We start from the raw sequence: 16,922 nt of genomic DNA on the forward strand, positions 1-16,922 counted from the left end.
ATTCTAAAGAAAGATTTAAATTAGTCTCAGATGGGTCTGTGGATTATCATAGTACTCACTGTACAGCAGGGCCTGAGAGTCTTCCTTTTTTTTTCAGACTAGATTTGTTCTTGATACTGCTGGTCAAAATAATTATCAGAGAAGAAGCATTAGTGAGGATGATGCTGTACCATCCAAAGAAATCTTTAGGCAGTGCAGATTATTTTGTTCTGACATGAAGTGTTTACAGTAGAAGAAGTTATTGATATAATTCTGTTCTCAAAGGTTTTTTTTTGTTGTTGTTGTTGTTGGTTTTTTTTCTTTTTATGCTGCAGTCCCCTCACTGTCTGTTTTTGATGCAGTCAAGAGAAAGAAGACTGGAATGGAGAGAATACAGTGGTGTGGGGTGTTCTCCTTCTGGCAATATCAGCACCAAGGAAAAAGTAAATAGTATTGAAAATGGATCTAATTCAATACCGCAGAAAGTGATGATTCCACTAAAAGGCACTGGAAGCAAAGAGGGGAGTCTGTTTTTTTTCTGGTTAGTTAATGAGAATACGTCCAGTTCAATCCCCTACTGAGTACATCTGCTCATGTTTTGAAGGTTACTTGACCATTCTCATTTTAGTAGAATGTACTACAGTGCAGACTATCTCTGGGAGATGCAGAGATGTTAACCAAGGTGGGGAGAAAGAGGAAACATTGTAATTGATTGTAATATTGCAGAAATCAGTTTTTATACTATCTCATCTGGGTAGTATTAAAAAACCCTTTTGGCCAACAGTCTGATTTAGTTTTAGAACAGCCACACAGAATCTAATATGGGAAAAAAAAGGGAAAAGGGAGCGCCTTAAGTTGATTGAGTCTTTGCAATTGCTGGCAAATCCACTGGATGGATCTTCTGACAAACTGGACAGAGTGAGCTGGAGATAGATCCCTGGTAAATCTAAGAGCCAAAAATTGGCTAAACATCTTGGACAAGTTTGGAAGCTTGTTTCTTGTTTCTTGTCTGGCTCATTTCCTTGTCCCATCCCCCCTTTCTCTGCAGCAGAAGCAGTGTTGAAGGGTGTGCACTCCGTCTGGCAGGCTGTTGGAGGAGTCTCTGGCCTCAAATTACACAGCATGAGAACTCTGTGCACAAAATTAGCAGCAGAGCTCTGTGTATTAGGTGCCAGGGAAAAATGTCACATTCAGCAGAACTCAAGAGGTGAGATGTGGAACAGAAAGAACTGGAACAGGACATCAATCCCCCTCTAGCTTTTACAGTTTTTTTAGCAGACACATCTGAGAGTGTCATAACCACCTTGTTTGGACTAAGAATTATTTGGGTAGTAAATAGATTTTATTGTATGTCTTAGTCACAGGCATTTTTGATTTTTACTCCCCTCCCTTCACTTTCTCCTTTTCCTTTATTTTTAAGTTTTATTTTGGCATTTTCACAAGGAAAACACCTTTCAATCATGAAAAAGTGCTGTTGACATACGGTTTCCTGCCCTCTTTTCCACCTACCTGTGTTATGATTCCTGATGAGAAACCCACTGTTATGGCACTGTTTTCACATCGTGCAACAGCTTGTACAAGTTGTTTGTAGTGAAATCTGGAAAAATGAATAAAGTGATGGCAAATGAATAAAGTGATGGCAAACAGGGCGAAGGCACTAAGGGAGAGAGGAGCAGCTACTCAAGAACTGTATTCTGTAGATAGTACCTCAGTAGTTGCTGTCTCATTCAGAAAAGCTATTACAGCAAAGGTTATGGTTTGGGGGGGTGTTTTGGCTTCTTCCATACGTCATTAAAAGTGGTAAAATTCTTGCCACACTACTGTTAGGTTGCCCTGAAGCATATGCATGAAAGAGGCTGCATTAGTATCTGCATGTGGAGATGGATTGTCAAGAAATAAAATGAATTATTTGGGGCTGTGCATGTACACACATACACTCACTGTGTTGTCAGAGCAGACTGCTTTTGTAAGACAAAGTTATCAGGCAGTGCTTGTTTAATGTATTCTTCCCCATTCATTCTCCTCATCCTGTTGATGTCTGCTCTGTGAGCTGGGCTGGGAAATTGATCTGTGGCTTAAAAAAGTGTTTTTACAGCTGTCTTTGTTAGCTGACGTATTTTGCAGCATAGCCTCAGATGTGCCATCCTGTGAGGCAGGAAAAAAAACCCCAAGAGTATGTGAAGACAGGGAATTTCCTAAGCTGTTACCGTTACCATATACTCATTTCTTGAAATCACAACTTCAAAGTTCTCCAGTACCTTTGTTTGGCTCAGATTATTGAAGCAATCCACAAGCACAATGATGTATTCCAAAATTAAATGTAATTCTTCATTGATACTTCAATACTTCAATGAAAGTAATTCTTCATTTCCTTTCCTTGTTCTTTTCTGTAGTAGGACAGGCCTATTGGCTACTGGTGTTGAACATATGTGATAGTTTATCCACTATAGTCTTTTCTGAGGGTTTGGGAATCTGTTCTAAGGCCTGGCATTGGAACATTACTGGCACATTTTTAAAGAGCAACCTTTTTACATTGTTTTCTGTTTGCACTGCAGGTGATTTTGAGTGTAGGTGGGTTGCAAAGAATAATGGTTGTAGTTACTCACATTTTACCTGATTTTCCCCAAGAATTATACCTGTACTGAGCATTTTTGCTTCTCACCTCCCCCCTCATGAGGAAAGTCTTAGTCAGCCCTATTTTACAGATGGCAAAGACAAGGCAGAAGGAATTACACAGCAAACCAGTGGCTGAACTTGCTATGGCAGTTAATTAAGAGATCTCTTGTTCAGACACAGTTTCATATAATGAGGCAGCTTTCTGCCTATTGAGGTATGGGAGACATAAACTCCAGTCTTCCACACTTGAAATGGACAGTCCAGCCACTGATATGGGATTGAATTGCTCATTGAAATGTTAATTGGTGCATTAATTCCACGATTTTATCTTTCAGGGAATGAAGGTCTGAGGTAATAAATGGCTGGAAGGTGAGGCAGCAGGTGAGGCAGGCTGTGAGTATGTGCTGTGAGGAATACTTTGAACAGCAGAACTTTGAAAAAACACAGGGCTTTGCTATTTATTGCCTCTATATTTGCCACTTGCCTGCCTATCCTAATCTTTAGCCCCCTTGCCCCCTGATTTTATTAAGGAATATTGTCCCAATTTATGAACCATTAGAAAATGAGCCATAAACTCTCTATAAGGAGCAGACTGGATATTTCTGCACCAGAAAATTGTGCTTCTTTGACTATATCAGTGTATCTTAAGTAGTACAACTCCCCTAGGGTAAAGACAATTATACCAGTGTAAAAGTGCATATCCAAATATAGCTGAGTCCCGAATGAGAAGGAACCTTTGTACCAGTAATAACTAGGTCCACAGTAATGGACAGATTTATTACCTTACCTTTAGAAACCTGAGGTGACAAAGCTGGGAATTTAGCCATTTCATAATTCATATATATTCCTAGGAGGCAGATAAAACCTTCATAGGGAGAACTGGCCCACTTGAGGTCTTATTTACTGGCCAGTGGTGTCTGTTTCTCTTAACTTTTTAGAAAACTTCACTTAACTACAGACACTTACCTAAAGTTTCTTAATAAGGTAAAAGGAATTTGGTCACAAGATTTCTTCAAATGGATGAAGAAATTAAACTGTTAGGAATAGTGTAGGCTGATTTGAATGCATCAGTGCACAACTTTTAGCAAATCCCGACCCTGTTTTGCCATTTGGGGAAGTACAGGGAAATTTTTTTGGGTAATTTTAATAGGTCTTTTGAACTTGTGAAATAGATAAAGCAGAATTTTCTTTGTCTTGAGTAGCAATAACTCTGACAGATTTTTTATTTTCAAGATAAATAGGAGACTTAAAACACAAAAACCCCCTTGCCACAAAGGTGCTCTGCTGCTGGGCATTAAAACTAGGTTTTAAAGTTCTGGAGGGATGGTTGTAGGCATAGCTCTCTCAGGACTGCTGGAATGGAACTTTCCTGTTTTTTTGTCTGCAATTGCCAGTTACCAGAATTTCACATTGGAGAAGTTGACTGGAGCACAGGGCTCCACCTCCATCCTGCATTTGTCATGCACAATAGCAGTGACAAGCTCTGCCCTATTTGCCTCTTTTATCCAGGAAGTGATATGTGATCTGGATGAAGAAATGTTCTCTTCTTGTTTCTGAGCTTCCATTTTTCTCACTTGGTTTAATCCTGGGCAACAAATATCCATCTGAACTCTGCAAGAACAAAAAGCTCCACTGTTCATGCAGAAGTTTCTTCTAACTCTTCCAATCTAGGTGATTCTGCCCTATCAGGAAGAAATCCTGTATAATTAAAAAGATTTTTAAAGGAAGCAGGTTTATTTTAAAAGAAGAATTGTTTTCCACAGAGAGGAAGATCATAATACTGCTTGTGATATTTCCCTGCATAAGAAAAGCTGGCGAGATCTGCCTATTGAATCATGAACTCTCAAACCTCAGAATGGTACTTTTGGTTGTGTATTTCCAAAATAGCTGATAATGTCAAAAGAGAAACCTCACTTTTTGGGGTGTCTTTTTTTTCCCCCTGCAATACTTATTCCTTATTTTGCTCAAGCAGTAGAGGTGAAAAAGCCAAGATTCAGATATATGATCTAGTTTGATGTTTTGAGAAGAATGTTATTTAAAAAAATGCTGCTCTTTCTTTAACATTCGGTTCTGTAAACCTCTTCCATGTTGAGTAATAATTTATTCTGGAAATGACACCATTAAATTCACTGTCAGGAACTGTGGTAGATGCTGACCTTTAAATTTCTTCAGTCCAAGATGGATTATTCAGTTGTGTTTATATCAGCAGGGCACGAAAAGAGTCTTTTTCTGCAAATACCTACTAGCTATTTTTCACCCTAAAAAAGCAATCATGGAAACTGTGTTCAGATTTAATTCAAAGCACATTTCCAAATTCTATCAATCCATACTCCTGTGGCTTTTTTAATCCCAACACAATGTGTGACAGGGAGAATATCCATACATTCAGACATTATGAATTGAGCCATTATCAAATGAAGAATACAAATCCAATCAGCTCAACTCTCAACTTATGTCCCCTTTGGTTTTTTTATTCAAAGTTTCAAGTTCAGAAAGATAGGACAACTTCAACTTTTTTTTTTTTTAATGGTTTGTTTACTACTGTCCTGATAGCATATGGGAAAGAAACAGTCTTATTTTTTACCATTGTGCCAATTGTCTCCTAAGGATTTTGTAACACTACCTGCAAAAGAGCTCCGAAGATTGCAGGACAGACATGAATAGCTTATCTAATGTAACTTCTGCCCAGAAATTTTACAGAACTGTAATTAATTATTAATGTGCTATAATAAAAATAATAGCTAGCTTATACATGGCTGTATTTGAAAATAAATATTGTAAAAATCTATTAAAGCATTCTGTAAAGCTGGTGCTCAGTACAAATATTATTTGTAAAGGAAAATGGAAAAAGATCCCCAAATACTTCCCAAATCAGTGTTATTACAGTTGCAGCTCAGTCTCAAGCAACCACAGGAGACAAGGCATCCAACTGCTAATGATGTGTATGCTACAGGAACAAACATTCCACATCTCTTTTAAAAACAATAGGTTGAATGAAAGTATCTTGCAAGCCAACTCTGCCGTATGTGTTTCTGTTTGATGTTCAGCTTCCTTGCAGTGATAGCTAATGTTATTTCCGTTGCAAATTAATCTGTGATGAGATCAGACATCTTTTAACATTTTTATTCTTGTTTACTTTCTCCTGTCACTTGAAAGGTTTATTCTATGGCAGGTGATTGAGCGTAACTGCACAGCAGTTTTGTAAGATCAGGCGCGTGAGAGAGAATCCATTATTCTATAGAGTCATGCAAAATGGTACAGTAGCTGCTGCTCTAGTGGACCTGGGTATGTAGTGCTGTCATCCAAAAGATTCAGCTGAGTATTTCTGCTACATTTTTTGGTTTACCTTTTATTAGTAGTTCATGTATCTCTGATGATTTGGGACTACATTCCTATTTTTCATTGAAATTCCTCACTCGTTTGGTTGTTTGGTTCTAGCTGATACTGTCAGATTTACAGCGTGCTATGTGTCCTTGTACATGTGTTTTCTAACAACAGGTGCATTGGACAGAAGGCCACAGTTTCACAGCTCACAGGCATGTCCAAAATAATAGAGCAGACTGTGAACTGTGAAGAGGCATATAGTGGTGGCAGCATATGGTCATGATTCAGTCATCTGAGGATTCTCTTAGTCTCCTTTAACGGAACAATTTTTGTTTTGTATTCTGTGCACATGGATGAATTCCTGCTTTCTCTTGCACATGTATTTGGGTCAGTGCATAGCACCACAATGGCCATGCCAGCCATAGTGTAAAGATGGGGTTTCTCAAAACTGAGAGCTGGCCATGTCAGCTGATGAAATTTCCTACTGCAGGCACATCTCTTGACATAGGTACTGTCATTAAGCTATCAGATTTGTAGTGGATATTTATTTCATTCTTAAAAAAATTATTTGAACAGAGAAAGGATGTATATTTGATTCGAGACAGCCTACTTTCTCAGCCCAAATAAAAGGAACTGTTATTTCTACCAGAGTAGCACAATAGTAGAAATGGAAAGAAAACATGTGGTAGTTGAGGCACTGATTTGGCACAGAAGATGTCCAAACAGTGTTTTCAATCTTAGTCTCACAGCCTTGGTGTGAGATCCCTCTAACCAATCAGCTATCCACTCTTCTGAGGCAGAAATCTGCTTTTTGTCAGAAAAGCAATCCTTTTTTCTGGTTGAGTTCAGAACAAGAAAGTACTGCAGAATCATAAACATTCTTAGTAGGTTTAGCATTATTCTGTCAAGTTAGTATTATTACTAGCTGTGATCTCTAGTAGAAAGTAGTGGAATTGAGCTGCTTTCAGTTTGTTCTACTCATCTTACAGCAAAGCAGTTGCATAGACAATTTGTCTGAGAGTTTCTGCTGACTTGTTTTCAAAAAGCCACGTCCCTAGATAAATGATGAACATGTATTTTTGCATTGTGTCATATCCTCTGTCTATTAAAAGATGTACCTGCATTGTATCTAGATTATCTTTCAGGACATTTGAAAAATTAGCATACCCTTTCTATGATTTTCTTGTCAAAGTTAGGATATGTAGCAGAGTAGCAGATCACTCAGAAAATACAGTTCAGAATTTTGTTCTCCTGGTTCCTTCTGATCAAGAGACACTGTATCCCCTCTCAAATTCTATCGTGGTGCCTAAAGTTATCCATGGAAAGGAGATGGGTGAAGGATTTACTTCATTAAAATGCGATGCAATGCAGTTACTCTCTAGGCTGATGATTACAGTTGCAAATAGAGTTTTATTTTGAAGGATGCTGGTTGATTTTTTGCTCCATTCAGAAGGGAATTTTTGTTCTTGTCAGCGGAAGGAGGAGAAGGAGGCAAATACGTATTGAACATGAAAATGGAAGAGAGTCAAAGGCAGAAATGGAGAGGCAAGGATGCACATAACAGCTTTTGACTAAGGCAGATAAGCTGTGTTACAACTTCACCATATCGTTAAGAAATCATGGTTTCCTCATCACTTTCTTCCTTTTATTTTCTTCTTGAAAGATTGCTAACTGATGTTATATAAATGCTTTGTCACTATAGCTTGAGTACAAGCCAGGGCAAGCCATTACCTTGTCTTTGTATGTGGGTTGTTTTGAGCACACAAAGCCAAAAAGATCTTTGGCTTTTAAAGGACTCCTGTCTTACTTTCATTGATCCATCCTTCAAAGCTCATCTCTTGTGCCCGGTGCCCTGGTGTTTGACAAGGCTGATTTTTCTGATGATATATTCTGCTCCCATTTTAAAATTTATTCTTTAGCTCCACCTCCTGGCTCTTGGTCTGTGAAAAGGAGGATCCTTGGGAATCACAGAGCTTCAAGAGGGGATCAGAACTTTTCATCCTAGTCTACAAATATTAAGGTAGAGCTGTATATGGGGACATTTTAACTGAGGCAAAACAGGCTTTGCTGAGCCCACTCATACTGGCTTTCAACAGAGGCCAGAGCTAGCTGCAAATGTTTCAGAGGAGGGTGGACAATGGAGTATGTGGCTCACAGTTTGTGCTTTTTCTTGGGCTTTCAGTTTCTCAGTTGTGGCAGTTTTGAGACATGACCGACATCACAGAAGAGTCTCTCTTTATTACTGTTTTCCCCCTGGTACTTCCTCAAACTTGTGGGGGTGGGGAGGTACAGCAGAAATCGTCTGACACTGAAACATTAAAAAAAGATCTCTGAGGCCTTGCAAAGGAGTGTTGTTTCATGCAGGGAGAATTACTTTGACTTTGTGTTCATCCTATTAAACCAGGAACTGCTCAAGAAGTAGAGGAATAGATCTTAGTCATCTGGATTTAAGAAGAAACATGTCTCTTCCACGACAGCTGCGAGAAAAGAGGTAATGTGTTTCTCCCTGCTCCTGCCTCCCCACAAGCCTCATGTAACTCCTGTGATCTGTTTGGTTAATTGAGCTATGAGCATCTTTGGTGAGTCTAAAGGGCTTCTTGTTATCATAACTTCCACGCTATTAGGCTGCTTAGGGTTATAGAGCAGACCATTTCTTATGCTGGAGTGGACTTTCTCTTTTTGTGGGGAGTATCACCACCTAGGACATAGTGGGTCATTGTCCTCTTTATAACTGCAAAACAGTTTCCCTTTTACTGGAGTTTATGATATGAGTGTTTGTGATATGACTAATTATATATCCTGGTCTCCATAACCACATCCCTCTTCACAGTAAGGGGTAGTATTTAAAGTATTGTGGGTGGTGCTGATTCATGGCATTCTCCTCAGACACCAAACTATTGCAAGATGTTGCATCATTACTTCAGAATTTCAAATGGACTACGCCCTGTGGAAGCCCCTGCTTGGGATATTCTTCTAGAAGAATAAACTAAGACAACAACCACTGGTTTTTTTTTTTTTGCATTATCAGAATATTTAACATTTTCTCAGCTTGGCATTTCTTAGATGACCCTTTTAAAATCCCTTCTATATCTCATTTGTTATCCTTTCTTCCTCATTCTAAATGCTTTTTACTCAGGTCTTAATATAAATATCCCTCTAACAACACTGAGTTAAAAGACTGAAGCAAAGGTGAATTTATCTGCTGCTTGTCAAAGCTGTTGCACCAAGGGGAAGGTCATGGAGGAAGAAGCACCTGCCAATCCATGCTTTTTTGTTGTGTGGACAGTACAGACCAGTAACATGACTTTGTGGTCATATGGCTGCTCGTTAGGTGTTCCTGCAGCGATCCTTCCTTCTTACTTCCAATCCAATCCTTCCTAGGATTTGCAAAGCTCATTCCAACCTTGCCTAATTCCAAGTGTTCCTTCACACATTTTTGACATTTTCAAATAAGTATCTTTGTGCTTGCTTCAGGTTATCTGCTGTGATGGGGCTATAAATACCAAGGTTGTAGGTTTGATCCATGTGTGGGCCATTCATTTAAGAATTGGACTGGATGATCTTTGTGGGCCCCTTCCAACTCCAAATATTCTGTAATTCTGTGATGAATCTTACCTGCTGTGACTGGGAGGTGTCTCTCCAAATATTTGATAGCCTATTCTTTTTTTCCCAAGCCTCTTTTAAGAATTTGCTTTATTGTGATATTTACAAGAAAACTTGACATTTTGACAGCTGGTGTAGGCATCACTAGTTTTGATACAGAGTTTTTGTTTCTTTGTTCTTCTTCTGTTTGTGTTTATTTAGTTGTTTCTTTTCTTATATGTATGTGGTACATTTTACACATCTTGCACAGGGTATAAAGTTTTTAGGATTTAGCTTTGTGCTGTCAGTTTCTACAGCACCTTGCATAACAAGCTGTTTTCTCAGAACTGTTTCTTATTCCCTACAGTAATGCAGTAATAATAGCAGCATAAATCATGATATATAATGATCTCCTTAGAATGAGATCGACTGATGCAGAGTTCTTATTGTAAATCTCCTAGATCAAGGAAGGATTAAGAATGCATCCACAGCTGATCACATTTCTCAGGAAAAGCTTAGCAGTTCAAGTGTTTGTTTTGTAGTCCTGCTTCTCGAGGAAGAATAGGAATGAGAGGGGTATTGGCCACTGACTTGTGCTAAACTTATTGAAACTTGACATCTCAAGATCAGACCTCCAGAGGAAGAGAATGACACCATGAGTTTCTAATCTCTTCATTTTGATATTATAAAATATGATATTGTCTATCTTTGTTCTGTGTGGCATAGGATACCTCAAAGGCTATTACCAGTATGAGTAACCTAAATCTTCTGTTCTTGCTTCACAGTGATTTTGACCAGCTTCCAGATGATGTACCTGTTTCAGCTAATATTGCAGATATTGAAGAGAAGAAAGGCTTTACTAATTACTATGTAAGAAGGGAGATTTATCCTGCCTCTATATGCCTTCACCTGTGACTGGTTTGGTTGTGGGAAGCAAAATGTGGTTAATCTGGTGTAATTGCTTTTTGGCATGGGTAGTTCCATGTGGAAGACTTAGTGCTTTATTTTTCTGTAATGGAGTATAGTTATCCCAGATTCAGTCTAAAAACTTATTTTCTGAATGAAATGTGGGAGATATCCTCTAACATCATAATTCTTTCCTAATATCTGGTTTGTTTCCTGTTGGAGTCCTGTACCATTGGTGAAGTTAGTGGAAAAGTAATTCAGAGGGTAGAAAGGCAGATTCTTGTTTCATTTTTCCATGGTACTGACAAGTTAGGATGCTCCCATCTTCACAGGAGGTAATATATTAAGACACAAAAGAGCACACAGGAAGGGGATATTAGGGAAAGGCATTAACATTTTCTGAAGGTTTGAGTATGACCAGCTCAGTCTGACTTCTGCTGGAGACACTGCTCATAAAAACACTCCCACTGCAGAATTCAGGTTTTACACTGGAATAGAGTGATCTTTCATTGCTTTCTTTATGTTTGTGGAAGGATCTGGCTGCAATGTGACTTAGAGGTCAGTGCATGGAAATGTGGGGCTCCTTTAGAGCAACGCAATTTTGTCAAGAGATAAAATAAAACAGTGGTTGAAGGAGGGCAGACCATAATTTCTGCAATTGTGTATATTAAAGTCAAAAAGAAGTATGAATGTCTTCAATTCTGATGTCTGTCTCTAGATTTAGATCTCCAAGTTCTCTTATTGTTAAATATTTGTATTTGTCTCCCTAAAGTATTTTTTTTTTGTCACTGAAGAAAAGTGTGCAAGCACAAAGTTGAATGTAGTAATTTCATGTTTCCTTTTAAGATTATATAATATAAAGCAGCCACAGGGACAGGCTTCATATGCAAGCTGGACCCACACAAATACCACACTGGTGCTACCCTGTTATTTCCTAGTTCCTGAATTTGCAGATGCTTCACTGAAGGCTTGCTTTCCTCTCTGCTCCTAAGAGAATATTCCCACTAATGGAGCACTGATCTTATGTTCCTATTTTATTCCTCACATTCATCTGGTGAGTATTTATAGGTATGAACATCAGCCTGGATCCCTCTTCTCTGTTTCAGATGTTTGTCATTGAAGTAAAGCTTAAAGGTGGTGGCAGATATCTGATTTTCCGTCGTTATCGTGAGTTCTATGCCCTGCACACCAAACTAGAGGAGAGATATGGTCCAGAGAGCAGTAACAGCCCATTTACCTGCACACTGCCTGTTCTGCCAGGTAAGCTGTCAGTACCAAATCTTTGCATAATTAGCAGCTTTCTCAGCTCCAGGCTGTCCTAAAGAGGAACTCAGTGAGAGAAGTAGTTGTGACAAGGAGCTAATTCCTGGCTATGGATGCCAGAGAAGTCATGTTCCATTGACAGTCCCTTCATTTGTGGTAAAGTTCATTTAGAAACCTTAAATCCTCTAGAAAATATGTAGGTTTTTTTGAGCTTCTACTTCTTGATTCCTTTCTCTGACAGCCTACTTTCTTTTTCCTTTTGTTTTTTTCTTCTTTTTACTTTTTTTTTTTTTTGTCCCTTCAATAACTGTCACAGGTTTTATATTTTCCAGGAAAAGTTTTTGTTGGTGCCAAAAAGGAAATTGCTGAGAACAGGATTCCTATCCTAAATGTCTACATGAAGGTAAAACTTAATTTTAAAGTAAAGAATGCACTGATCATTTCAGATACTCAGCCATTGAAGTCAGTTCTGTTAGAGTTCTAAGTATCTGCTTCTCTCTGTCCTGCTTTCCTGAAGGCACAGTGCCCACACTGTGGTAAAATCTGGAGTCCCCTTCCCCAGATTGTTCAGACTGTAGGATCTGCTGGCATATGCAGTTCACAAAGGCTCGCTCTCTGCCTTCACATAGAGATAGATATCCTTACCAAAACCCCCAAGATGTATGAGGAAATGGTGAATCTCCAGGTTTTTCATGAATACAGAGTTGGAGTGTGCATCCAAGGGATTAGGAGTGGGTGTGTGGCTTGTGCTTTAACCCCACCCACCATCTAAGTGAGCCTCTTGCTCACTCCCTCCCAATTAGGAAATGGTAAAACCCATGCATTGAGATAAGAACAGATTAATAATTGAAATAAAGTAAAATGCAATACTAATAAATAATTGTAATTGGAAGGGAGGTAATCAAAAAGAGAGAAATAAAAATATAGAAGAACAAAACCAAATGATGCGCAATACGATTGCTCGCCACCGGCTGACCGATGCCCAGCCAGTCCACTGAGCAGTGATGAGTAGCTCCTGGGCAACTCCCTGCAGTTACAGACTGGGCATGATGTCCTATGGCATGGAATATCCCTTTGGCTAGTTTAGACCAGCTGCCCTGGCCATGCTCCCTCCTGACTTCCTGTGCAGCTCCTCACTGGCAGGACTTGGGAAACAAAAAAGTCCTTGGCTTAGGCTAAGTAAGCCACCAGTTAGAGACAACTAAAACATCTGTGTGTTACCAACATTATTCTCATGCTAAATCCAACACACTGTACCAGCTACTAAGAAGAAAGCTGACTCACAGCCCCAGTCAGGACAGGTAGGTTTCTTAGAGTACCTGAATTACAGTGAAGATGCAGCATACACCAAGGAGAGATATTCTTTGAGTGCAGGTTAACTGAAGACATGAACTTCAAATCAGTAAAAGTCTGAAGCACTGGCTGAGACTTCCACTACTTAAGATTGCCTTCTTTCCACAGTCACTCATGTTCTGAAGAAAAAGACAAAAAGCAATTTACTCCTGCAGTGAATCAGGTACAAAAAGAGGGAAGGAATACATTGGCCAACTCAAGGAGTAAAGAGGAGAGACTGTCAGCTGTTCAGCTGTGTCCTGCTGAGTGAGAAGGGAGAGGAGGGAGATTTCTGGCAGTAATGAATATCCTTCATGATCCTGTAGGTCAGAGAGGCATATTTGTTACATGTAAATAAATAGAGAATTGGTCTCTCCCACTGTTACACTCTGCTTCCTGCTTGCTCTTGGCACAGAACCTGCTCTGCCTCCCTGCTTGGGTGTTGATGGATGAGGACGTTCGGCTCTTCTTCTATCACTCAGCCTTTGATGGTGAGCAGGTGCCTCACAGACTGAGGCGGCTTCGCCCACGGACACGCCGAGTGTAAGTGATTGACATGTTTTTTTCAGTGTTGTTTGATGTAAGAGATGTCCAGTTTTGGGGGTGGGGAGGAGAGGGATGAGGATCACCACTGTGTTTTCCAAGTGAATCCATGAATCCCTAATTATGAGGGTTTTTGTGGTGGAGTCAACATAGAGTGTTTCTTATTCTCAGTAATCTCAAATTTCTAAAGTGGATGTTTAACTTGCATTAAAGGAAAATTCCTAAATGAGAGTATACCTTGATTTTTAAAAATAAATAATAAAAATAAATAAATAATAAAATAAATAAAAAATAAAATAATAAAAATCTGCCTATATTTCTTTAAAGATACTCTCTATAATAACGTACAGAATATACAGGCCAAGCTTAAGGACGTAGGCTTGCACCACTGAAGTCAATGTGAGTTTTGGCACTGAATTCAGTGAGAACTGGTTCAGACACTAAATGAAACTGAATGCTTAATTTGTTCCTGTCCTTTGCCTAAACAGGGGTCTGTCCTCCATAGCAGCACTGACACCCCTTTGGAGATCTGCTAAGTAGGTGTCATACTTCATTACCCTTCAGATAAATTAATTCTTTCAGCATGCCAAAGATGGACTCACTTCCTTTTCACCTACCTCAAACAGTGCAAAAGCTGCATGTGTATATGATGGCAGAGTTTGTACTAAATGCTGTAAAAGCTAGAAACAATGATGCCCAGAAGACAGAGTAGGGGGACTGAGCAGTGCTGTGGAAAAGAGGTCCAGAATACTGACTGCATTGAGAATTCCATCTGTTCTCAGCAGCAGACACCATCAGATTGCTGCTGCTCTGCACTGAAACTGAGAGAACTAGGGCAGTGTTGTTGCATCCATATTTATTTACTTCACTGCTGCACACAGATTCTCATGCAGTTTCTCTGGTGATCTATGGCGTACATGCCCCTTAAACAGTAAAAACACAGACACTGCACTACTGACTGTGTAGCATTTTTAATGACTTAGAAGGTTGTTTACCTCCCTGTTGTCTCATTTCTTTGCAGTAAGAGCATTTCAGATCAAGTGCCTATTTTTGACCGCACCGCAGCTCCACGGGCTGAGGTGAGTACTCTGCACAACCTGTCATAGGACAGGAGATTAAACTGTTTTACTCTGGTACCTCATCCATCAAGTTACCTTTTTCAATTAGAGCTTGGGGGAAGAAAGTGAAATCAACAGAGAAGAACAATTGATTTTAACAACAGGGAATGAAACAAAGGATAGAAAGTTCTGTTCCTTATCACTTGAGTAATAAGAAGGTCCATGGTGAAATCAGAATGACAGGAGATTCGAAAACTGAGACATGTACGGCTTACTGCCAAATTTAATGTCCACATTTGCATAGTGCTACCCATAAGTTAAATCTAAAACAGGCATAAGCCTCAGCTTCATTGACTTCATCATATGCTTAAAAGCTTTGCAGGCATCTTGGTATTTTTCTGTAACATAAATGTTCTGCTGAAAAATGCCCATGCTCTTGGTCTTTTGTGGCATATTTTCTCAGTATTAAGCACGTGAGACTACTTCGTAACCAGTATCTGTCTGAGCAGGGTCTTGCTTCCTGAAACATGTGACTTTGCCATATAAGATTAAAAAACCCCATACACCTGCTTTGAGGTTTGTTGGTTTAGTTTTTTACACAGAGAATGACAGGTCTTGGAACAGTCATATCTCTTGGGTTTTCTCTATTAATTTATTTGTACTGAATATACCTACCAGAACTTTTCAAAAAGTGAAAAAAGGCTTTTGAAAGAGCTGCTAAGCAGACATATGAACCACTAGCACAACATTTTTCTATTTTTTATTTTATTATTTGCCTTTTTTAAGATTATTATTAAGAGAACTCTTGGCATTAACAAGACCAAAAGAACCATTGCAACGCAGAATAAAGAAGTTATTTTCATTTTTTCTCCACTAAGACCATTTAAATGGCTGCCATGTTCTCAAATGGGGGAGATGGGCATTTTTGACAACTCAGCCATTTTAGCTATCCAACCTTTTGCTAGGGTGGTAGCATGTATTTGCCTCTTGTTTTTTGGTTTTTTTTTTTTTTTTCCCTGAAGAGGGCATCTAAGTTCCATTTTAACAGCACGTCAATTTCCCAGGCTTTTCCAAATCTCCCAGTTCAGCATACAGACCTGAAAGCTAGATGTTAAAGCAACAGTTAGTTAAGACACAACAGTTCTGAAATTTTTCAAGCCTCTTTGTGATATTTAGCAGCGAATCTAAAAGCTGTAAAGCTGCAATGAGAAATAATATATTATTTCAATTCTCAGGATTTCAAGGTGTCAGCTGGCTTCAGCTCTGTTGTCTTAATTGCTCTTAAGTGCTTTCAGCTTATGTATATTAATTTCTCTGGTGCTCAGTGTTCTGCCACTTTAAGAATCCTTATATGTAGCTCTCTCAGGGCCATGTTTATCCTAGTGCTTTCACTGCTTTTTCAAAGCAGTTTTGTGTGAGCTGAGCACGAGAAGAGGTTATAAGAACTGCAGACTACGGTCAAATACATCTGACCTTATCCCAGAAATACATATGTGGTGATAAAGTGCACACTGCCTTGCTGCTTTATGCTTTCTCCTCAAGAAAACAGCAGAAAGATTTGCTTTCGTAATTCTGTGAATCAATAATTTTGAGGTTATTACTTTCCACAGGCACTGTTTGATTTTCCTGGAACCAATAAACTGGAACTCAGCTTCAAGAAGGGAGATTTGATCTATCTACTCAGCAAAGTAAACAAAGACTGGTTAGAGGTAAGACAGCAATAGTGGTACTGAATGATTAGCATACCTTGAAATATATGAGTAGAAAGGGCTCTCCTGGTCCTGTGACCTGCCTCTTCCTTTCAAGGAGAAACTGTATCATAATCAGGTCTTACTGTCAAGAGTAAGTCCTTGATTCCAAATTAGTAATTGTTTGGTTACTTGATGGTTTTTAGCTTACAAATTTTCTGCCCTCCAGACTTCAGTTTTCATTTGCATTTGCTTCTGCTGGAATGTTTTTAAATTCTTTGGAAGTGACTAGAACACAGAAAGGCCACAGAAAGGAGATGGAAACTCCATTTCAGTGATTAATTGTTCTCTTGCCTCAGGGTGAGTTGATGTATGCTTCATGCTTCATACCACAACACACGTCAGCCTGATTAGAGAGAACTTGGGTAATGCAGCAGTGTTCTGAAAAAGGATGAGGGGAACATACTGTGTGTTTGCTGATATGATATCTCTGCTTGCTCAAACACCACAGCTTTCCTTGCTAACCATCTGACTTTAATTTTTTACACACTGTTTCACTCCCCTGCCTAGTATTTGACTATGTAATTGTATAATCTTTGAAGGGATGCCACCAGGTCACTTCCATAGAATT

The 16,922-nt window shown here is 39.1% G+C and overlaps 1 protein-coding gene and 1 long non-coding RNA gene across 8 annotated transcripts in view; one reads left to right on the top strand and one right to left on the bottom strand.

Annotated features, from left to right (window-relative positions):
- Positions 1 to 16,922, top strand: part of NCF4 (neutrophil cytosolic factor 4) — a 53,623-nt gene that overhangs the window by 34,546 nt on the left and 2,155 nt on the right. For 2 of the 7 annotated variants that reach the window (XM_086887365.1, XM_086887366.1), the window contains exons 2-8: positions 8,324 to 8,410; positions 10,287 to 10,371; positions 11,514 to 11,667; positions 12,003 to 12,073; positions 13,418 to 13,545; positions 14,567 to 14,624; positions 16,214 to 16,312. In XM_086887365.1, the coding sequence (XP_086743491.1) occupies positions 8,324 to 8,410; positions 10,287 to 10,371; positions 11,514 to 11,667; positions 12,003 to 12,073; positions 13,418 to 13,545; positions 14,567 to 14,624; positions 16,214 to 16,312 (682 nt within the window). Of the gene's footprint in view, positions 1 to 5,107; positions 7,940 to 8,194; positions 8,411 to 10,251; positions 10,372 to 11,513; positions 11,668 to 12,002; positions 12,074 to 13,417; positions 13,546 to 14,566; positions 14,625 to 16,213; positions 16,313 to 16,922 lie in introns of those variants that run through there. The other 5 variants (XM_086887368.1, XM_086887367.1, XM_086887371.1 and 2 more) reach the window with 4 other exon arrangements.
- LOC111935497 (uncharacterized) lies at positions 1,489 to 16,428 on the bottom strand. The gene is made up of 3 exons (XR_015286391.1): positions 16,350 to 16,428; positions 12,990 to 13,142; positions 1,489 to 1,576 (listed from the first exon to the last, which is right to left on the bottom strand). It is a non-coding gene; the product is annotated as an uncharacterized LOC111935497 (long non-coding RNA).

This window comes from Cyanistes caeruleus, chromosome 4 (assembly GCF_971803275.1).
Source record: "Cyanistes caeruleus chromosome 4, bCyaCae1.hap1.1, whole genome shotgun sequence".
NCBI lineage: Eukaryota > Metazoa > Chordata > Aves > Passeriformes > Paridae > Cyanistes > Cyanistes caeruleus.